Raw genomic sequence first — 23,715 nt, forward strand, 5'->3', positions numbered from 1 at the left:
TAAGAACAGGATGTTTGGATCTAGTGTAAGAGTTAAACTATACTCCTGTGTCTTGGAGGCACAGTGTAGTCACAATTCTCTCTAGACAGGTTTTCTGTTATGCTTATATTAGCCTTGGGGAAGGGGGGGGGGGGGGGGGGGGGACGGGACACAGGCCCAGCAAAAAAAACCCTGCTGTAGAAGATTAAATTATCCCCATACTGTGGAAGTAGTATAATACTTTCCAAATACATTGCTTTTTCTCTCAAAAGAGTCAACCATGTGTGAGGGGAGGGGAAGAAGGAGAAATACACAACAATCTGCTCATTGAGCTGACCTTGTCATGTGGCTGACTCACAGGGGACAGATGTCAGATTTGTTTATAACGGTGCATTAGAGACTGGCATCCCCAAAATATTAAGGAGCTGAGGCCCGAGGAGGCTGCTATGCATTCAAAGCAGCTGTATAATTCATTGCCCAAGTAATCGACATTACATCCTCCACATCACTTCTGTGCTTATAGAAGAACCATACTACTGGCTTTTAGCAAAAGATGACCAGAAAAAGGGAGTGAAAAGGAAAGTGTCAGGCCTGTGCCAAGGCTGTCCTGGGAGGAAAAAATGCAAATGCCACATGTTGGATCTCCCTCTGTGTTTGGCTACTTGCTTGGCAAGCGTAGAGTTTGAGTAGTTCATAGTGAAAGGGCCTGCTCCCTTTTCAGTCCTGCACTATCCTCCTGACCTAATACCCCCCTAGTAAAAAGAGGCCTGAACTTGTTGGAAATTAGAGGAGATTCATTTTTCCAGATGATTAGCTCTTCCAAAAATGTATACCCCTCTCTCTGATTTTATTCTATAATTATTAAAAATCTGTTACTCAGCAGCCAAAATCAATAAAGAATAGCCTATTGTGGAATCTTAAGTACACAGAAGCTGAGCTATTAAAAACGTTGCATCTTGACTGATGATCAGGTCACTGAAAAGTTCAGTTTGTAGGAAGGGAGTTCAGAAGTGGCAAAACAGCACAGGAGTAAGCCTCTGGAGAGGGGTTGGCACCCACTGAATAGTTTTTTTTTTAAATGTATGGAAATCAGTGTGTTTTAGAGAGTAGAATAAATTGTAGTATTGCAGAGGGATTGGCAGCTTTGTCCCCAAGAGATGGAATTTCTGAGGAAACTTCCAGCTTAAGTTTGGTAACACTCTGACCCAAAAACAACCACCTTTTTTTGAAGTGTTGCTGTTCTTGATTTACCATAACTTTGCAGCAGTAGCATCAAAGAAGTTTCATTATTAACAGTACATGCAATATGCTAAATCTCATTGTTTGTAGTTATTCACTGATTATAACTAATAATCTATTTAATTAATCAATAATCATAATTAACATAACCATCAATTAGGTTTGAAGTCACACTGAAAAGAAATGCATTAATGGTATTTTTTGCATTGTAAAATTTCTAGGATTTGCTTTCTATTTAAACACTTAATTAAACAAATATTTTTAAAGTATTTTTAGATTTTTCCTGCCTGGGAATATTTTTGTTCATCATTTTGTTTATTAAAAAAAAAAAAAAAGAAGCACTTTTAGGATGATCACACATTCAGCATGACTGAGATTTCTGAAATAGGCATTTTATCACTGATGTATCAGCTCTATTTTTGGTCTTACACATACTGAGAGGCTTTCTATTAAGATTTGGCAAAAGATCAAGGGGTCTGAGAAGTTGCATGAAAATATTTATTGTATTTCTAATGCCGGACTCTAACTGGCATTCACTGAACAATTAAATGCTAAAATCAATGCTGGAATTAGGGATAACTTGATTTTCCAAAATTGTAATGATAATAGATTTCAATCACATCCGACATTTGAAATCAAACTGAGTTGAAATTAAACCCAACAGTGTTATATCTGGAAGAAAGACCATCATATCATGTCTCTGCAATTAGTTTCCACAAAACTTGGACAATGATGAGGTAAAAATCCTTTAGAGAATAGACCAGTTCCTTAGGGCCACATGAAACATATCCAAAAAAGGGACAAGCAGCAGCAGAAACTCAAGTTCAGAGACAAAAGCAAAAAGCCTTTATACAGTTGCAAATCTTAGACTTCTGAAAAGCCTGAATGCCTTCTCTTATAAGCCTGAGGCATTTACAAATTAAGTTTAGAACATAAAAAAAAATCTACAAACCTGACTTTTAGGTCATGCAAGTCCCCTACTCTATAGCCATCCTGTGCTTAGTCTCTCAAAAGTCCTCATGACAGCCTAGTCTGCAATGCATTTGAGCTTGTGCTTGGTCTTAATCCCAGTCCTGCATAGCAGTCTCATTGAGGGTGAAGGTACAGCACTGGTGTAGCTCAGCAGGAGCCATGGTTTCTCAAAACCAACAGAAAATGGCAGAATTTGAGCAGATACTACTTCTTCTTCCTGACCTGTTTCTGGAAGGTATTCAATCATTGTAATTTCCTGCCAGGATAAGAGAGACCTATCCTCCTTCCATTCTCTCCTGTCTTTCGTGAATCTCACAGCAAAGTACAACAGGACAACAGCCAGGGTGGTTGAAAGCTGCAATTGCTGTTAGTAGTTGGCTAAGAATAGGAATACCTTGTCTCCTCCAACCCACCACAGTCCTCTTTTTTGTCTCATCCATCTGTTGTGCCTTGTCATTTAGACCATGAATTCTTTGGCACAAGGGCTGACATTTATGATACATTTTAATAGAAACTTCCACAATGCCTTGCAGTATGAACACATAATTATTAAATAGACCATCCTTCTCCCAAGTACTTGGCTGGTATGTTTTCAATGAGGAGGAACCAGTGGCATTCACTAGGTATCTCTTTGAGGCAATCTGTTTATTTACCTGTTTGCTTACAAAGATTTCTTTGTCATTCTGATTCCCAGAAAACAATAGAAACACCAGGAAGCAGCTCCCATGCTCAGGAACTTCTTTCTTGCTGTGGCAGGGTTGCAGAACAACCTAAGGATCTAAGAATTTCCTGGCCATCCAAGTGTAAAAATTATTTACAAAATATAAAAGATTCTAATAGTGCATCAGGTATTCCTTAACTCTTTTTGGCAGGTGGGCTAGTCATATTGTCTTTATTCTGCATCTGGCTAATCAAGTCTTGACTTTCTCTGAATGCTACATACATACTGCCCCTCTCTGTTCTGCCTATCTTTTATTACAGGCAGGTAAAAATAATCAATTCCACAGCCTTTGTATTTGCATCCAGTCTCAAGGAAAATCACTCAAATTATTCTGGCCAGCACACTGAGCAGTAACTTCAGCAGTCAACTACAATTACAAGAGAGGCTTTTCATTTTTCTACCTGCTTAGCCTGACTGAAAGACAGCCCAGGCTAATAATTTTTGTAACCCATGTTCAAAGAACGTCTGCTGGTAGCCACCAACACAGCCCAATAGAACACCAACACAGCACCTGGATAGGAGTTCACAATAAGAGATAATGCCAGTAGTGCATTTTAGCAAAGCAAAGAGAAGTCACGTGACTGCAACCTGCAATACAGGGTCAGACATTCGAGTATGTGACAGTCCATGGTTGCAGTCTCAGAAAGCCCATGTATTTTAAGGTATTATTCTACTGAAGTTAAATACAGACTCTGCTTAACTAAGTGCTGGCAAATGTAAGAGTTAGATGAATCTACCAGTGTACAGTCTTAAAGAAAGTGAATGTATAGAAGCTACTGATTCCCAGAGAGTTGGATTATGTATGCATCCAGCTACATATTCTTTCAAGGTAAGAGAAACTGTGGGAGAGGGTGTGCTTACTTGTTGCCTTTCTTTCGGTTTGAGCCTCACTGTCTCCATGGTGTCATTTAAGAAACTATCCACATCTGATTGCCACTGACTTGCCTGTAATGCTTGCAGAGAGCATGTGGTTTTAGTGAAGCGCTGATTATTTGGAAATTCTCCAAGGAGGGGAAGCACCTTGAATTAGAAACTTAGCACTCTGCAGACACCCTGTGGAACAGTAAAGTTAAAAGTCCTGCACTTTAATTCAAGAGCAAGTAGTTCAGTTTTTCCTTCAGAGCAACAGGCTTTGTGCCTTGTGGAAGGCCAGGAACAAAAGTCAGTGCCCCAGGTGCCGAGCCATCCAAAGGACAACCTTATGCTATTCAGGGTTCCACCCACTCCAATAGATTTTCCTGCTAAGGCTTAGCTTTCCACTGCATTTACGTTTGCAAGACCTCTGCTGTCATACCAGACCTGTATCCTGCATTATAGAGGGTGCAGTATGGAGGAGTTCCAGGTGCAGGATAAGAGATGGGGCGTATACTGGTACTGGAGACCTCAAGGCTATAAACAACTTGCCCAATGGTCAGATAAAGAAATGCAGAACTGCAGCTGGCAAAAGTGATTTTAGGGGTAACAAAAAGTACAAAGAACAAGCATCCAACATATGTAAACCAAGCCACATATAGTAAATTGGGGTGTAATGTGAAAAAACAGACCAAAAGAGAAAGAGCAAGGTTTAAAAGTACATTAGCAAACATAAGAATGAACCCAAGTGGTTCCTAGAGTAAGGAAGAATCACCATCAAAGTCATACTGCTCCTGAAAAAGGGTTTGGAATGCACTACACTAGTCATAAATAGCTCATTTTATGCAGAATAACTACTTGTTACTCCTAGGTATTTATCCAAAAATCATGCAGAATTGTACCATACAACAGAAGTAAAAATAAAACAAGTCAGGCATAGCCTAACTTCTAAGGTCATTAGAAAAACTGCTGTTACAATTAAACCAAATAAAACCAAAGCCCTAGACAGGTCAAGACATGTACAGATAATGTTTGACAAGCCCCAGTCCTGAGTCCTTGCAAATTCAATACAAAATCTATGGCTTGTTAGTAGCGATGACGATACTGTATTCAGTGGGCTATAGCTCTACATGTTCCTCTTTTCATTCATTTAAAGCCATGGGAAACTACTCTTAGGGAAGTTTTAACAGAAGCGTTTCCATTTGCCTGGGTGTACCTCAGCAAGTCTGGGCCTCGTGGTTAAGGAGTAGCCAACTTCTGGGGGCTTGGGCAGGACCAACATGGCTTCCACGTGTAGGCTATATCATATGACCAATAACAAATTGTGCTGGCACTGTGGGTCCTGGATGATCCTAATCCTCACAAGTAACTGAGGAGCACCCCAGAATAACCCCAGGAGCAATCATGGCATGTCCCACAGAAGAATGATGGGCAGCCTGAAGAACTGTTACCTCCTGCTTCTGAACTCCTCTTATAGCCATCTCTTCTTTCAGTTCTCTGCAATGTGATATATGTCTTGTGGCTCTTGGCCAGAAGGAAAATTTGTTACATATCCCATCAGTTCAGAGAAGTTATTGTGCTACTGAATGCTCTTTTGCTTTGTCCTGAGTTATGTAACATACAAGAGTTTTTCACCTTTTATTTTTCTCCTTAGAAGATCTCTGGGTATTTACATCCTTGTTGAGCTCTTGGGAATAGAGGTCATCTTTTCTCATGCTTGGACAATTCCTAGCTCAATAGAGCAAAATCTTTCTAAATATTAATAGCATTAATTATTGTTAATAGCAAACTCCTATGGCTTAATAAAGGCTTTTAACCTACAGTTTAAGGAAATAACAGGAGGGAAAAAATATTTTTTTAAAAAATAAATAAACTCTGAATGAAAATTTCTCTGCAGCTATGCTGATCATGGTTCTGACTTTAAGACTCTAAGCCAAATTTACAGTCTAAATTACAAACTAAACAGGGATTGTTCTCCTTTAGCCAACCATGGAAGTAAGAGTATAAAGACTTATTAGTCAAGATATGTGAACAGAGTTTGGAGGTTTTATTATTCTAATTAGGAACAGAAAAATTCCTATTCCATTTGGTAATTAAAACAATACACATTCTACCATCTAATTATATTTGACATTTTCAAGGTGTTGGGAGCTGAAGTCTATAATTGCAGAACTACTGCTGCCTTAAGCAGAACGCTCCATAAATATTCATATATTAAATAGCCAGTTATACTGTTTAGAAGACGTTTGCTTTTTTTTTTAGAAATGTTAGACTTTTAGAAGATGCATTTTATATTTGTATTTTTAAAAAGATAGGAAGAAAAATGTCCTGTGGGATCTGACATACTGTATATAGCAAATTGGCTATAAACCTATTCATTAGTATTGTAAGCAGTTAAGCTGGAGATTCATAGTCCTTTAGAATTATTTTTTTTCCTTAAGCAGAATGGGTAATTACAGTCAGAAATAATATGGGAGTCCTGTAGTGAAGTCATAAGACAATAAAATGCAATTCTTAAGATTCCTTGAGTTTGTAATTAACAATAAAATTATAGCTTACATACAGTAGTTTAAAAAAAAAAAAAGTTATCCACATATTTTAGTGTGTCACAATAAAATATTACTTCATATATATCCTATTTTTAATAGTTCAATATTGCCATTTAAAACAGTTGCCTGCCTAGGTATACCATAATCAAATTAGAGGTGGACTTGCAGGTAACCCAGAGCCTGTTGTTCAAGGAGAGGCTTTCCTTTTCTTGACATTAGAGAAATAGAAAAATATACAATAAGGATGAAATTGTGAGTGCAAGGTGTTCGTGAGTGCCTGCTCTGTGTTACCATTCTAGGAAATAAACCTTTGGGGACATCTAAGTAAAAGGACATAATTTCTGAAAAGAAGGGCAATAGGCAGTTTGCTTGTTTTGTCCATTTAGCTCATCTCATTGGAATAGGTTTGTATCCTGTTATAAGATGCTTTGCCCCATGGTAGGCTGGACCCTGGCTAAGTCATTGGGTTTGATTTTCAAATAGTTAATAATAAAAGACATTGCAGGTGTTTCAATCAAGCAGAATTAAATGCTGTGTAGAAGTGAAGTTGCAACACATGAGAGTTCAAACGCTGTGCAGTATTTCAGTGTCGTAGCAAAAGCAGCAGAGACTCAGTGCAAGCTTCCCGCACACCAGGTGAGCGTACGCTGTGCCAGCCATCTGGTTAGGAGGCCCCTTATCCCAAATAGCTCCACAGTCTCTGTGCTGGCAGGTGTGGAAAGAAGGGCACACAGTTCCACAACAATCTTAATTACTCCCAAAGTATGAAGACTTCAGGGAAGTCCTCTTTCATTCCTGCACATCTGTATAATGACTAGAATCAGTCTAGCCCATCCTGACTAATCACGCATGATTTCATTATAGTCAATCAGAGACTGCATTCAGCAGGAAGTGAGAAGTAGTATTATCTATATAATGCATCCAGCTAAAGAACTGGCTTCTTTCTGTGGTGGGCAGGAAGCAGGACTCAATTTTTTTTTACATTGTATGTAATTATTCCATACATATTATATGTCAGATATATAATAGAACTATTATATATTATGTACCCACATAACATGTATATATTACATCCTGTGTATATTATATGCTATACCTAATATGTATGTGTAATATAGTATGTGTGTGCAAATAGGCATACATGTTTGGATTTTATATATATATACACACGCACTACTTCCTGAAACAAACTTACTAGATGGCTGGTGTTATTTTTGTAATGCTCATAGCACCAAGGGATGTCAGTACACATTCCCCCCCTTTCTACACAATCACAGCGTCTATACCATGTGATGTTACAATGCAATCGGCTTGAACAAAGATAACCAAACAGGCAAAATTCTTCTATTCCCTGACTTCTGCAGATTTTGCTTAGAACACTTTGAAGACACAACCCACCCTCTTCAGATCTGTCCTCCAGCATGTCAAAGATAAGCTGTTCTTTCCAAACAAAATCTAAGTTGTATTAAAGATGTCTCAGTGAAATTTAGCTAGAACTCTCCTTTAACCACCCAAAATTCCATTTTATGCACAAAATTGTCTGCATTTTAAAAGCTCAGTGTTTAAAAATCTGAAAATGGCCAGTTAAGGCAAGAAACCATTGTCCTTCTGCCATATATAGCAGGTTTTATTCATCATTTTTCCAATACACATATTTATCCAGTTTTACCTCTGCTCTGTTATTCCATTGTGGACTGGAATGAATGACACTGATTTTAACCAATTATTTTTGTAAAAGTGTACTGAACATGGCAATGCTATGCCCAAATTTGTATTAGGACAATCCCTATTTCTCATGAGGTGCTTGATGCAAAAGCAGAGGGTTTTTTTCTCAAGAGATGTGATACAGCCTTATCAGATATTTATGATTTTATCCTCTAAGTGTATCTATTTAGTAGTTGCAAGCTTTTACTTTTCAGCTGCAGCTAACAGGAAAAATTAATGTGATAGCCATCTTAAAAAGAAAAAACCAAAAGGAAACAGGCAGTTAACATAGGTATCTCCAAGGGAAGGAGTCATATATCCATTTCAGTGGAGGAGCAGACTGTTCTAATGTTGCCATGTTCAGTGAAGAATGTGTGAAACAACAAACAAGCAGTTTCTGAGCATTTACTAAGAAGATACAGAGAACAATCACATGCTGCTGGTCACCTCTGAATGCCCTGACGCCCACCACAGGGGCAGGGCTGCCCTCTCTGTTCAATTATAAACCAATGGCTTCAAAATGCCTTTTTGCTATTTCTTCTTTTAAACAAATTCCTTCCACAGAGGCTTACTGGTTGAATCTGTGTTTTCAGGAGCTGGTGGCAAACTAGGGTGAATTTATCCCCAGAGGGGCCAACTTCACTCAATAAATTACTGGAAGTAATTGCAAAGGGTAAAATCATTAAATTGCTAAAGGATAAAAGAACTGTGAACTGTAGTCATCATGGTTCTAAACAGACTGAGTCTTGCCAAAGTTAATTGCTTTTTTGATAGAATTACAAAATGAATGTTCAAAGGCAGAGCACTGTATTATCACAGATTTAGATTCTAGGATACTGTTTTTCGTTAACTGTTACTTTGAAACTAAATGCAAACTGGCTTTGATATAAACACTGTCATATACATGACAAAGAGCTAAAAAGTGTCATGATGAACAGCAGACCACTGAGGCCCCACATGGGAGACTGCAGTCTTAGTGCTTCCTTTAAAAAAAAAAATAATTAAAGTTTTTCAGTTAATGATTCATAGATGAAAAGGCTAAATTATGTAGACTGAAGATTGGATTGAGTGTTTTGACTGGCTTGGTAGACAACAGAGTTATTTGATATCAACAGAATAGTATATCTCTAGAGAATTAATTATTTAAAAATGGTAAAATGGTTATGACAAGGAGCAGTGAGATGTAAATAGCAGTCATCACAGAGATTTATTAACGGGCTATGTTGCCTTTGCAAAAGTATTGCTATTCCATCTCCAATAGTAATTTGTTGCTTTCTTCTCTTCCAGTTGCCCATATTGGCATCTTCTGTTGTTAGCCTCTATTTTCTTGAACTTACTGATGTCTTCAAGCCAGTTCATTCTGGATTTAATTGCTATGACAAGAGTCTGAGTATGCCATACATTGAACCTACACAAGAGTCTGTTCCCTTCCTGATGTTGCTTAGTCTGGTTTTTGCTGGACCATCAATTACGGTAAGTTTGAGGTGCCACTGTCACTTATTAAAGATTTTGAACAGAGTTTCAGCTGGCATAAAGAAAATAGCTCCTTTCATTTCAGTTAGTCTGCAGAGTGTCATCCAGGCTAATTACCTTAGGATTTTATATTCATTTTTTATTCTTCTACAACAGAAGGAAAAACACTCCTTAAAACATTCCCTGTAGAACTTCATCTACCTGCACATCCTGATTGTGGGCATTAATGTTAAAAAACAGCATCCTTAGTAGGGCAAGAATAGTTTGAATCATTCTGTTATGCTGTACAAATATTTGAACTTTTACAGACAGGACATCTCCACGCTCTGAGATACACCCAAAATTCAAGATTTTGTTGGAAATTGAAGCCTTTTATTTGCAGCCATGAATATATCACTGTTAGTGCTAGCTTTATTCAGTGAGAAGGTATATCAAATGTGTCAGTGAAATCGATTACACTTTCCCAAATAGCACTGGGACTCCTCTAAATTGCAAGTTAGTCATTAAAAGCAGGGAAAAGGAGGCTGATTTAATCATTCATCCAAAAGGAGGAGATGATTTCAGTAGAACAGAAATGTCCTGTCAGAATATGAGTGGTTTGGTCACTATTTTACAGAAAAAAATATATATTTGCATGATACAGTTGAGTATTGTCCCTTCTGGAATTGCTGTGTCAAATTCAAATGAAATCTAAACACTTTATACATATACTAGAGGGAATTCACTTTGCCTGTTTTCAGGCAGCTCAGATAGGAGCCTTATTCTTACACCACTTCTGTTTGGTAAATGAAGAGAGAAATTCACCTTGAGTGTGTGATTCCATGCACCTAAAAAGCTGAATCAACCTTCTGAAAGAGTCTGTTCTCTCCCCTGACAGCAATGACTGTGCATCTCGGTTAGGCACTGCTCTAAGTCTAGCTGCAAATGTACCTCAGCTGCCAGCTCCTCTGAATTCTCTTAAATTCAACCAGTTCATTCCTTTTATAATATATAGCTAGTTTACAATTTAAAATTCTATAAAATTTGATGCACATATAAAAATCAAGTGCTATTCTCGCTTTGCTTTCCAGGATGTTTTTTGTTCATTTGTCTTTTTTTAAACTGAACTCTTCTTACTGTGTTTGATATTGGTTGCTTTAGAAACCATTTTCAAAGAATTTTCCACAACCATCAGGCTAAAAAGTGTACTTATTTAGGAACTGGAAGCCAAGACTTTCAGTGGTCCTCATGCAGACACTTGCAGCAAACACTAAATACTGTGATAAAAACAAAACTTGTTGGTATTGCAGTTTGGCTGGGTTTCTTAAGTTTAGACAGTGTTTCTGATAGCAACAAAGTGGACTTCCCTGAAACAATGATAGAAGGAATGTATACAGGCTCGCTTGGGCCACAATAGAGGGGCAAAAGCTGATTTTTACTTCAGAGAGTTTATGTCAAGCCTAGGTAGTATCAAACACCTTCATCTGAGATGAAAGATGTCCATTTCATTAGAGTGTTTTTTAAGAGTTTTGCTTACAGCTGAATTACTTGCAGCACAGCAGTACAGACAACTAACCAAAAGCATGCCACATGAGGAACTTACACCCCCATCTGAGCATGCCTATCAAAGAGAAGGTGGATAAAGGAAATAAATCCTGAAGCTTCAAAGTACAACCACTTAAAAGCTGCAAGCCTTAGGAAGGTGTAGTTTGTTTGTATTAGCGTGAGCATGAATGTGATGCATGTATTAGCTGGATAATGGGCTCTGATATGTGAAATACACAACCTTCTTTAATAAAAGGCATTGAAGATGGTGTAGAACATCAGCACTTTATTTTTCAATACCACTTCAGAATTAAAAAACTAGGGGGGGAGGATGGTGGTGTCATTTTTTTCCCCTTTTCTTTGAAAAAATAGGGCAATGAAGCTCAATGCGAAAAGATAATTGTGCCATTGTCATCTTTTAGATTTTAGCACTTATAATTGTTTTCATTAACATTTCAATGAATTACATAACTGTAAAATACAGAAAAGAAAGCATGAGCTATATGAGGAACTGAGGATGTCCAGTAACACAGCATATGCTAGCCTCTGTCTGCAGTACTTAACTGCAGTATGAGGCAGGTCATCAAGACTCAGTAAAATACAGGTGTGATTAAGCCACATATTAAATATTACCAAAGAGTCTAAATAAGAAAAAATATTTTAAAAAAGAGAGGGGGAAGAACCAAGCAAAATCTAGTCTCAATCCCTCCTTAAAGCTTTATATAAATATTAGAATAGGACTTTATTTTTCTGTATTATTTTTGTTGATATACTCAGTGTTTCCCAAGACTGGAGAAAATATTATATCTATTCACTTTATAGTAAATTTTTTAACAAGTCTAGCATTTTAAAATTTATTTTCCCAAGTCATTATTACAGAAGGATGTGTGTGGATTTGGCTCTTTACGGTGGGTTTTTTCTTTGTTTTTTGCTTGTTATTAGTGAGAAGCAACTGCTTTTAACCAGGTCTGTTCTGTAGTTCTGAAGTGCTATAGAAAATTACCACCTGTATTATTGACATATGTCTTATTGCTTGTGTCATGTATGAAAATTTCTATATGTATTCATAAACCACACAGGACTTCAGTGTGGAACAACTGGTCTTGTTTGAAATTACCAACATGGACATTTTATGTCTGGAATATACTGGAATTGCAAGGTGACTTCCATTTGCTTCAAAGAACTCTGATTCTCTGACATACGTTCTCTCTAGTTAGTTATTAATTCAAAAATGTTAGGACCAGTTATTTAATCATATCAGTGTAGGTTTAAACCCTTATATGCCACTGACTGAAAACCTACTTAAAGGTAACCATGTGCTTTCTAACAGATCACCAGGAAATTAGAACACATTGATTTGGGAAATCAATTCGCAAGGAGAGAAATTCAATGCTGGCAGTCTTAGTCCTACTGCCTCCTCTACTGTGGGAGTTTGTTTCCTTGGAAATACCAGCCTCTGAATTTTCTTTGACATAGGCCTTGCTTTTTTGCAATTTTCTTATCTGTCACACAAGATAATCCAAAGCTTTGGTGTTTTTCCCTGTGCCAGACATTCCCTAGAGCTTGGCTAAAAACTGTTAGTTTCTCTGGTTTTTAAGTTTGCAATACTACTGATTTCTCTAGCAAGTTTCAGCTGTAAATTGATGAAATGGTGACAGATAATAGTGACCCTAGTTCTCATCTAATTAAAATTCCTTAAATAATCTTTATCACTGGCTTTTCCACATAATGAGACAAACCTCACTGCCTCATTTTTCTAGCAAAGAATGGAAAGTCCAATTTATTAAACCTTCAGCTAAAAAGAGTTAGACTAAATTTGTCTACTTTATCTCCCTTCTCCTAGGGTGAGGGGTCTTAGTATGTACAAAGTTCACTGGTAATTAGAGCAGATTCAGCATAATTCAGATGCTTTAGCATCTCATTGCTTGTAAGCTTTATGCATTGCATGTATTAGTTTTCAGTGCATCTGTGGATAGACAAGGTGAACCTCCTGTTAGTGGTGAGAACTGCCTCACTAATTTCAATATTTCAACCCAACCCGCATTTTGAACTCTGTACAAGCCCCGTACAGAATTCCAAGTTGTTGCACTATTTAATAAGGATAACAATCAACCCTGAGACTGCAAATGCAGAAATAGATCTGGATTTTCCAGCAAGTAACTGCATTTTTCATTTATATTCTTCTCTTTATAAATTCTTGTCTATGGCTTCAGTCATAATCTGTTTTGCTTGGTGTGTTCAGAGGGACCATAAGGACAGAACTTTTTCTACTGTGGAACTGGTTAAAACCCAAGCCAAATTAAACAAATACAGAAGAGCAGGCTGTCACATAATTAGAAGCTGCTGGAGGATTGCTAGGCTTGAGGCCAAGACTGAGTGCTAAAACCTCCTCAGGATCACAGTGGTTCTGGATTATTTTAGAGGCGAGATTTTCTGATTATTACTTTTTTGTTGTAGAAGCACCACATTTCAGCTGTGGATCAAGACCTCTATTCCACTGAGCACTGTATACTGTATGCCACTTGCATTTATTTCAGTGCCACCTTCTAGCCTGCCCTCACTCAGGCTAAGTTGCATTACTGAATGTTACATATTGATACAAATCTTTCAAAGGCAAGTACATGTCAGTGGATGACATTGGTTGTGGTATAGTTATATTTCAGCCCTTTAAATTCAATCAGTGTCCTCTGAGTAACCGCTACATATAAATTAATGGCTCCTTTGTCATTGCAGATAATGATAGGAGAAGGAATTCTCTACTGTTGCCTGTCCAAAAGAAGAAATGGGATTGGAACAGAGGCCAATATTAATGCAGGAGGATGCAACTTCAATTCTTTCCTTAGAAGAGCGGTCAGATTTGTTGGTGGGTTTCAAATGTTAGTCACAAAGAGGAGCTTTGCATATACATTCAGTTTTCACCATGCAGGTTTCCTTTTCCGAACAGCCTTTCAAAGCAGTGTGGGGCTGTCACTGGCATAGATCTTCTGCCAGACAATGCAAGAAGAAACTGTCAAATGGAGTGATAGAGCAGTGCCATCTCAGTAGTGCAACATCTACACTCCCGTGTTTTCTGAAAGAATAATTTGGTTTTCCTTCTCTGCCCACCTTGCTTCCTTTTAATGGTTTCAGTGTATGGTTTCCCCTGCCAGTCTTCAGTGCATCATAAGGATTCAACCCACCTGGCATGGTATTCAGCATGACAGTAAAAACTTGACAGAAACTCTCAGTAGATTTTACATTCTTTTTCTGTGATGTGTTTTATCTATCTTGAGAAAGGGCTAGAATCTGGCAACCTAATGATAGGAACGTGTTGCATTATTTTATTTTACTTTTGTTTAATTTTCATTTATGAAAACTGAACTTGAAAAGGCAACTGGACTTTGTTCTCATTGTTACAGTTAATTTCCTCTATCAGTGAAGGGCTAAAGGAAAGGTTTTCTCTCTTCCATTAGAGAGGGCAGCCTAGACAAAGAACTTGCAGGACAGCAGACTGAAAACCTGGTAGAAGGACTATACACTAGGTTTCTGTAGCCTGGCAAGAGGTAATGACAGGACAGGTTATAGAGTCCATGACCAGTAAAGCATCCTTTTAAGAGCAGCAGTGAGGAAGTGAACACAGTGAATGGTAGATTAATCCTCCATCAGCAAGGAGGATTGTAAAAATACTCCATGCTTTCCACTTCTCCTGTATGGCATCCCATTCCATCACCAAAAATGACAAGATCAAAGACACATGAATTTGGTTCTTGATTCATACTCTGAACCTGCAGTTTCTTTCTATATTTTAATGATTTTAGCATTCTTTCAATTTTAAGATGAAAAATAAATTTATTTATAAGAATACAAGTGGATAATTACAAGTAATTTTTTTTAAATTTAATTACAAGTAAATCTTTAGGGAAAAAGCAGTTGAAAATGCTCAGTAAAACACCTGCATTTACTTCAACTGCATTGTGAATTTGCCATTATTAACTAGACAGAAACATTGATCAATTATCAAAAAGACTTAAGTATTTGGACTCGTGGAAAGACTTGGTACTCAAGAAATACCAGAGGTGTGAAGGTAGCCCAACTTATTGCCAGCTGATGAGTCCCTGGTGGTAAAAAGAGAACAGGTCAGAGCAGTGGTCTCAGAGCAGCTGTCCATGTTACTAAAAGCCTGTATCCCAGTGGGCAAGTCCAAGGATGAGTACTGATGCTCTTCTAAAATAGCCAGCTGCCCTTCAGATAGTTCATAAAACTGCTTTCCAAATTGAAGCAGCTCCAGTGTAGTTCACTTTTATGAAAAGATGTTGCAGGACATCGAGACATCAAAATGAAATGTTAGGTATCAACAGGAAAAAAACAAGCATAAATAATAACTTTCTTTTTTACATTCAAGAATTCAACTTTGCAATAAGCAGATACATCTTATTCTGCAGTTAAATTATTTCAAGTCCAATGACACAAGCCGCCAGAATTCCACTGAAAGTATTTTGTCAGAATGGATTAATCTAATCTATGCATATAACAAAGTTAACGAGCTCTATTGATTTCTTTCCTAGGTGTTCATGTCTTTGGTCTTTGTTCTACTGCTCTTGTTACTGATATTATACAGCTCTCAACAGGATATCAGGCACCATATTTCCTAACTGTTTGCAAGCCTAACTATACATCCTTAAATGTATCATGCTCAGAGAACTCATATGTTGTGGAAGATATCTGCTCAGGAGCCGACCTCAATATTATCAATGCTGGAAGGTTGGTGCTATCCTTCATTGTGTACATTTTTAAATACTTGTTTTTTATTTTCTGTCCCAGTTTCAAGGTTTTTTCTAGTTGAAGTCTTCATTATTTTGTCAGGTTTTTATAGCAAAGGTAAGAATTTAAGTGTGTTTTTAGTGATGTACAATTTTTTATATAAAGATATTAGGCTAACAGTGGGCTTTGGAAGACTTTGTCAGATTCCAAAGCACAGTCATTAGTAGCTACTTATTTTCCCTCCTTCAAAGTAGACAATTTCCTGTACAATTATTATTATGTATATCTTTGATTCCCTGTGGGATCTGGGTAAGTTCCCTGTAACAGGCAGGGGAAGAAGTCACCCAAGTACTTTATCTAAGACCTCTGTGTAACATACATTACTGTTCTGGCATTTTGGTCTTAGTTTGTGAGGCTTGGTTTGGGGATTTGTTGGAGTTTATTTGGGTTTTGTTTCTCTAATTGATTATCATTTTTTTTACATTGATGGCATTGAAAAAATACTTTTTTTAGAGGAAAGACCACAACAGTGCAAATCTGTATGTTCCTAAGCATATGCCTTTTCTTTCGTGGTATTTCTAACTGGTGGTTTATCCTCCTTGATCATTTATTCTTTAGCCTCCCTACTTAGACAGCCAGGAGAAAAATTAATATGTTTATATTAGCAAGTTTTGGACATGCATATCAGTCAAGACTATGTATCTTATTTTAAACAACTAAAGTGTGATAAAACAACGGTAATTCAATAACTGACGAAAGGTCATATATTTAAACAAGCAATCTGAAGGTATAAGTCAGTAAGTTGTACTGTTGCAATACATCTGCTACTAGTTAGTTCAAGGACTTCATGAGGTGTCCCTAAATATAAGCACTACCCTACTGAAAAATCATGAAGCTCTTCACTGAATACAACTTCAGTTGTCTTCTGTATCTTTGCCACACCAGGTTAACCTTTATTGCCTGTTAGTCATTGAATGTTTGAATGTTTTGCAATCCTTCAAAATTTTAGTGCTTTTTAAAACTTCCTCCTCCCTCAAAAAGTTACAGCAATATTATAGAATGCTTGAAATGACTACAATTTCTGTCTCTGACTCAGCTGCATAATTTCTCTGTGTACCTGCTTAGTAGACATGAAGCTGTGTTACTTCTGACACACCCACTTCACTAAAGCTTTTCACTCCTTTCTTGTTCTGTATGCAGCCCCAGATGCTAGCTTCTGTTTTAACTTTATGCCTCATGGCATTACATTTTTGCTGCATAGATATTATTAAAATGTTCTGTCTATATACTAAGGCACCTTTCCCCCAGTTTGTTTGCTTTTCCATTAATTTCAATGGTTGACACACTTGGGGATCATGAAGTCATTCACTTTGTAAGTATCATCCAGCAAATCTCGTCACCTGTCTCCTTTCACTGGGACAAACCAATTTTACTGATGTTTAAAGACCCTCAGGTATTTGATGTACTTGGTCTTAAATATATCTAGTGGGCTAAGGCTCGTAATTAGCATTGATTAACTTGCCATATCTTTTCAAGTTATATATGTGGGCATGATCCAGAGCTGGAATGAAGAATTGTAGCTCTGTTTGGCAAAAATAATTTGGTGTCAATAATTGTGGTGAAAGGCATAACCAGAATTACTATATCAGCCTTCACCTCCCTGTCTTTTCCCATCACCATTTGCTGTTACTGGGATAGTGCCATTGAAGCCTGATGTTTGCAAGCAATGTCTTGCACCTACATGGCATCCCAGGGAAATCGGGGTAGCTTTGCATGTCAGCAAGCAGAAAAATTTTCATGATTACATCTCATTCGTTTCATATTGGAGGTGACGATGATGATAACTTCTCTGAATTGACTATCTTTAGCCATTCCAAAGCCACTGATCACTCCTAAATTTAAATATCTTCACTTCCAAAAAACCAGAAAAATTAGTTGTAATATATTAAGACTAAGCAATCAGGTTTTGCGTGTTTCTGTTTCTTTAGGAAGATGACCATATATTAATATCTCAAATTTATTCCCATCATAGAGGATACATTTGATGATTTATAATATTCGGGCACCACCTCCAGTTTCTCCTTAATTCAATTTGATTGCCTTTTTCCTTTATTAAACTGTTGCTTACTTATGCCTGTCTCAACTTTACCAAAGCAATCAGCACTTGCTACTGGTTCAATACTTCCTTCAGTCATCTACTATAGGAGTTATACCATAAGTTCTCCAGCCCAGGAGGTCAATTTGTCCTCAATAATATCAGCTTGTAAGGGACTTGTTCTTCTGAGATTGCTAATTGCCTTCACTTTTTATTTGTACTTCCCACAAACTTTGGCTGCAGAAATTTGCCTCAAGACCCCACTATGAAAAGTATAGAGAAGAACACAAAATTGTCCAGCTGATTATATGAAACCGTTTTCTGCAACATCCCCAAATATCCAGTGGTTTCCTTATTCCTCTATATCTTCAAAGAGCCTTTTCAGTCATTTGAGTTCAGATTTCCAGTGAGTTCGCTATCCTCTATAATTTCTGATGTTCTCAGTATGACACTCTCTCACTCAGCATGACTCTTTCTCATTGTTGTTCTCCCTTTACACATCCTCTTGCATGAGCATTTAGTGTGATACACTGTCATCCCAGTTCAGGACATGTTTTCTTTGAGACCTTTGTTCACCTTTTCAATACAGAGCCATACAAAAAGGCTACATATTTTCAGGTTGGATTATTTTCATTTTAGATTAAAAGATAACAAACAGAGGAACAAAAGCAGTGTCACCATTAGAGAGTACACCATTAGAGAATACACAGTGTGCACTTAGTCTGTAACATGCTGTGCTTGCCCTGAAAGCATATGAATAGAAAATAAAGAGAAAATTGACTGTAGCATGGTGGCACACCTTATATACTATAAAAATGCCATCAAATTAAGGTTAAGTTCTGAGTGATACTAAAGTTCATAGAATCAAATCTATACAGTAGCTCCACAGAAACTGTAAGCAGTTTTATGCTTCCACTAAAACCTGCACAGACTAAAGGAGCTGATTAGCCATTATAAACATTTCAAATTTTTTTCATACCTTTATCCTCCTGTCCTCAACCCTGACAACTGTTCCCCAGGGATACTATTTGAGAAAGGTTTGTTCAGGTTTGGGGGGAGGGAGGAGAAGAAGAATGTAGGTCTGTCTTTAGAAGTGAAAAAGGACTCACACCGATTTCATCTTGGCTAAAGTCATGAACCTCCTGGAGCCATGGGCTCAAATTCAGGTCAGCAGCATGGCATTCACTCTGAACTACACGCACACATTTAATTGCTAATGAATCATTTAGAGCAGACAAGGCAAAACGTGCAGGAAAGAAATTTAGACAGTAGACTCTGCTGCTTTGCAGAAAAATGTCTTTGTCTAAAGGTAAAGGACTGTGTTTCAATCTTTCCTGTTTTAAACTAACTCAGGTGCTACTAGGAAAATGGCTGTACATGGAGCCCAGTTAGGGTGGCAAGACCCATCTGTGAAGCTGAATGACTTTGAACAGTATTTACCCCAAGCTGAGCTTTCTCAGGTGAAAAGATGCTGCAAGATAGACATACCCGTCTTCCCCAAGACAGCCAGCACATTACACTGTGTGTCCATGCCATTTTAAGGGGATAAATGCACAGACAAAAACATCTTCACTGCATCTTACTCACTTCTAGAGCTCAGAAGTTTTTAGGTCTTCTACAAGCTATGAACTAGATGTCCACCATAAAACAGCTGAAGCCACCCCCAGCTAAATTTTTCCCTCTGCTGTGTAAAAATCTCTCCTTCAAGTTCCCATCAATTTTCTTTTGTTGTTTTTAGAGGATTGACATGGTTCTATAAGAGGAATAATACTAAAATGTTAGAGGGCCTCATGTGATTGTTCTGTGTAGCTGCTACTTACACAAAACCTCCTTTTCCTGGTCAGAGAAGTAGAAGCTAAGCTGTCACTTTTAGTTTTCTTATCTGTAGTTTGTGACTCAAGACCCAATCTGTATCATCCAAGTCCCCATATTTTCAATGGCAGCAGAAGGCCCCCAGCAATTTTCAGAATAGACCTGATATTCCCCACTGTCTCACACAGTTTGGACATATTTTCATTTACCCTTTTGTTCTGGGCTTCAGAAAAGGAGGGACCCAGTAACTCTTCAAATGCCCTCCCCAGTTCTTGTGCTCCATCCTATCATGTTACAAAGTGCTGAAATCTAAAAAACAAACTTGAAGACATAGCAAATAAAGATGTAGCTTGCCTCCCTCCGAGAATAATGTCACCCTCCCATTATTAAAGCAACAAAGCAGGGGCACGAAGATGATGAATTCAGCTGCTGAAGTTAGGGCCTGATTATCAAAGTGTATGAGTCCTTACTCTGAAGAGAGTCAAAGTGAATTCAGTGAGAATAATAAGATTAAACTTCAGGCATTAAGTAAGTTGTATAATTATGTACTTACTGAAAAGTTATTATGGAAATTTATTTATAGAAATAAATATATACGTATTTCTCTCAATCAAGCATTCAGTCTTTAGTTTGTTGACACTGTTCTCTCAGTACACTTTTCTTAGTACGCAAAAAGAATTTCAGGCTAAATATTTACTTCAAAACGAAGGCATTTCATTAACATTGGTCCTTTCTCAAGATTATAGAACAGAAATTTAGAAATTAAATGACTGTCCACCCAGTGTTTTTTTGAAGTGAACACTAGCGCAGTGTATTTGAACTGAGAAGCATAATTTGAGTGTCCTTCCTTGGCAGAAAGTCATTCCCTTCTCAACATGCCACCCTGGCAGCCTTTGCAGCAGTGTACATTTCGGTGAGTAACCAACTCTGTTCATTTTCATTTATATAAAACTCAAGTTAGAAAGTAATTTGCTATATATTGTAAAGTGATGTGTTGCCTGGATATCCCGTATAGATGTAAGTTTCTATCCTCCCAGCCTGAAAGCAAAATAAAACTACTAACAGCTAAAATAAAAGCAGCTCTATTAAGAACACAGAAAAGATTAAACTGCTTTATGTCCTTTGTTAAGAAGCAATAAAAAGTGTAATGTTAAGGTATATTTGATGCCTCATATTATTCACATATAAAATGCCATGCTTATCTGTCTTACAGGGTGATATTATAACTTACCATTCAAATTAACCTTCTGCCTTTTCTTTATTGCTGTATTCACTTGACTCGCTGCTTTTAAACTTGAGGCATTAAGGAACAAACATTTATGTGGTGTAGTTTCATTTGACCTCCATAGAATTGCAGTATGGATGAACTGGCACAATGACTTCCAGAGGCCTCCAAGGTGCTACTGCAAAGCAAGTGAATAAAAACCATCAGTAACCAGCAGGGAACTGTAGGACATGCTGCAATGATCACAGCTGATTTTCCACATTTGACCAATGACATTTATTCAGTATGGGCTACAATGTTTGTATGAGTGACCACTTACTTGAGGTTTTTAAAAAAACTGAATTCCATCACTCATGCTGTGAAAATCAGAGGAAAAAAAAATAACAATTAATCAAATTACATAATGGAATTGTGCATGTACTAGGAGCTTGCCAGTATTTATTCTGCCCAGTGAAAGGCCAAAATTTAGAATAATACTGATAAACCACCTCCACTTAATTATTGTGACCTCCCTGACATCATGGCCCCCTGTTGAGAAATGGCTCTCTAAAGCATCTGGGGTGGTAGCTTTTGTTACAACAGGTTATTGCTTTCATCTGGCATGACAGCTGGCTTCTGTATTTCAGAAGCAGTGGCTCCTTAGTCACATTTACAGAACATTTAGGCTCTGATTGTGAACAGTATTTAGGTATAAAATCCCTGTCCTAACTGATGTCAATAAGCAATGCCTGCCTATATTTCTGGAAATCCATTCCTTGTGATTTCAGATCTTTCTACAGCAAGCAAGCAAATTTTAACAGAGCTGTAAAATAAAATTAAACTGATTATTTGCAATATTACTGTGTAATAGTGATCTATGTGTGAAAGAAACTTTGAATGTGAGAAATTAATGTCCTCTTAGGTAAATTTAAGTTTCTTCAACTGCTTCTTCATTTCTTTCTTTTTTCAAGATGTACTTCAATTCTACGTTAACAGACTCCTCAAAACTTCTGAAACCACTCTTGGTCTTTGCTTTTATCATCTGTGGAATTATATGTGGTCTGACTCGTATCACCCAGTATAAGAATCATCCAGTTGATGTTTACTGTGGCTTTCTCATAGGAGGAGGAATTGCTCTCTATTTGGTAAATATAATATGCATGTAGTTAAAGTTTTAGCAAATAAAAATGATAAGGCTGTAAAAGTACTGGTATTTTTTATGAAAACCTTTCATCATGGTCACATGCTATAATTAAAATATAGTCAAAATGTGTTGAAAAGGATGACGTTAGGGGTAATCACTTTAAAAGTAAACAGGGAAAAGCAAATATGTATTTAAATTTGAAGTGCAATAACAGTGCATGAAGTGGTATATGATCATCTGGCATTGTATACAGAAACAGCTCTAACATTATGTGCTTCATTAAATACTTAAAGATGCTAATCTTTTCTACACCACACTTAACAACCAAAACACAGGAAAAATATTGGATTAATTGGTATTTATTGCCAGCCTGAGTTTATTTGCCAATGTTAGCTTTATGATCTCAAAAAAATGTTTGAATTAATATGCAGCTACTCAGGTGAGTAAATTGCTGAACCTGCAAGAAATCAAAGGCAATATTACACCCTTGTGATACTCTAGAGCTTTTGGGGAAATTATGGATGGGATATGGGATGCACAAGGCAGGTTATTCCCATGCTTTTCCTCTGTACGGGGCTGAAACAGATGGAGCAACTTGGAAGGGTCCTGTAAGGGAGTATGTAGGATAGGCCTGTTTGCATCTGTCAGTAGGAAGGTCACCAACCATTTGCTTTTGCTTGCTGCTCTTTATATCTCCAACACGACTGTTGCTGCCTTAGCTGTTCAGCACAGTGTCAACCCAGGTGCCTGTGAGCAATCAGGAACTTCTACTGACAGTATTTTTGCTCCAGTGTGTGCAGGTGAACAGAAGGTGCTTTTAATAGCCAGTGGGATGATTCTGACCCCCAAGAAATCAATGATTAATTTTAGTATAATCCTAAAATAAGTTCATGTTGTAACCCCCTTTTTTCTGTGATGAGATAAGGTACATGCAGATGGTCTACAAAGGTGACCAGGGGGAAAATGGAAAAACAGCAACTAGGATGGATAATAGAAATCGCACGAGCTACTAAAATCAGTTTCTATGATTGCACTGTGAGCAGAAAGGCACTTTGTTGAGAATATTATTTCAAATGATTAAGCTGTTGTAGAATGGAGCTGTTGTTCCCATGATTGAAATCCACAAACAAGTATGCTCTTTGTTAGGTCTCCTCCATATAGTGTTGCATGACAACATACATCAGAGAGTACATTGTCCTGGATACACAGTATCCAGTAAATCTGCCCTGAAAACTACACACAAATAAGAGGAAGGGGAGGAGAAATAACATGAAACTACAAATAACTCTGAAAGGAGTGTAAAGAACAAGTAACCTAAGTGATTGAGCCAGGCACTTGACCCTTTCATGGAATATCCTTTCTCAGTAGAGTCCTTTTAAAATGACAGCATTTTACAGTGAGTGCTGAATAAGAAAATGTTGTGTAACTAAATCCTGTTACAGTTCTGCACATCTTGGAAAGCAATTGATTTAAAGTTGATAAATTGTTCTATCATGTAGATATTGTATTACATCGTTATTATGCAGTAGAAAGGGCAGAATCACAGAGCAGAGAACAGCTCAAGCTGTAAAAGATTCAGTAAATCAGAGCAGACAGCAATGTAGCTGTAAAATAGAGAAGACTGCAAACATTTATTTTGTTATTTTCGTAACAGAACATTCTTTCTTCAGCTGTATCTGTTGCTTTATAAAAAGAAGAAAACTGAAG

General features: G+C 37.4%; 2 protein-coding genes across 3 annotated transcripts in view; one reads left to right on the forward strand and one right to left on the reverse strand.

Annotated features, from left to right (window-relative positions):
* The window catches only part of PLPPR5 (phospholipid phosphatase related 5), a 262,285-nt gene that overhangs the window by 112,561 nt on the left and 126,009 nt on the right, over window positions 1-23,715 (reverse strand). The window contains exon 3 of the mRNA XM_080407158.1: window positions 20,892-21,063. The gene's annotated coding sequence lies outside the window, so the exon portion shown is untranslated. The remainder of the gene's footprint in view (window positions 1-20,891; window positions 21,064-23,715) is intronic.
* Window positions 1-23,715, forward strand: part of PLPPR4 (phospholipid phosphatase related 4) — a 59,681-nt gene that overhangs the window by 16,113 nt on the left and 19,853 nt on the right. Inside the window, exons 2-6 of one of the 2 annotated variants that reach the window (XM_080407077.1) lie at window positions 9,304-9,489; window positions 13,747-13,876; window positions 15,558-15,753; window positions 20,516-20,573; window positions 21,836-22,009. In XM_080407077.1, coding sequence (XP_080263203.1) covers window positions 9,304-9,489; window positions 13,747-13,876; window positions 15,558-15,753; window positions 20,516-20,573; window positions 21,836-22,009 — 744 coding nt within the window. Of the gene's footprint in view, window positions 1-9,303; window positions 9,490-13,746; window positions 13,890-15,557; window positions 15,754-20,515; window positions 20,574-21,835; window positions 22,010-23,715 lie in introns of those variants that run through there. The other variant, XM_080407078.1, reaches the window with a different exon arrangement.

The sequence above is a fragment of the Falco punctatus genome (assembly GCF_963210335.1).
Source record: "Falco punctatus genome assembly, chromosome: 11".
In the NCBI taxonomy this organism is placed as follows: domain Eukaryota; kingdom Metazoa; phylum Chordata; class Aves; order Falconiformes; family Falconidae; genus Falco; species Falco punctatus.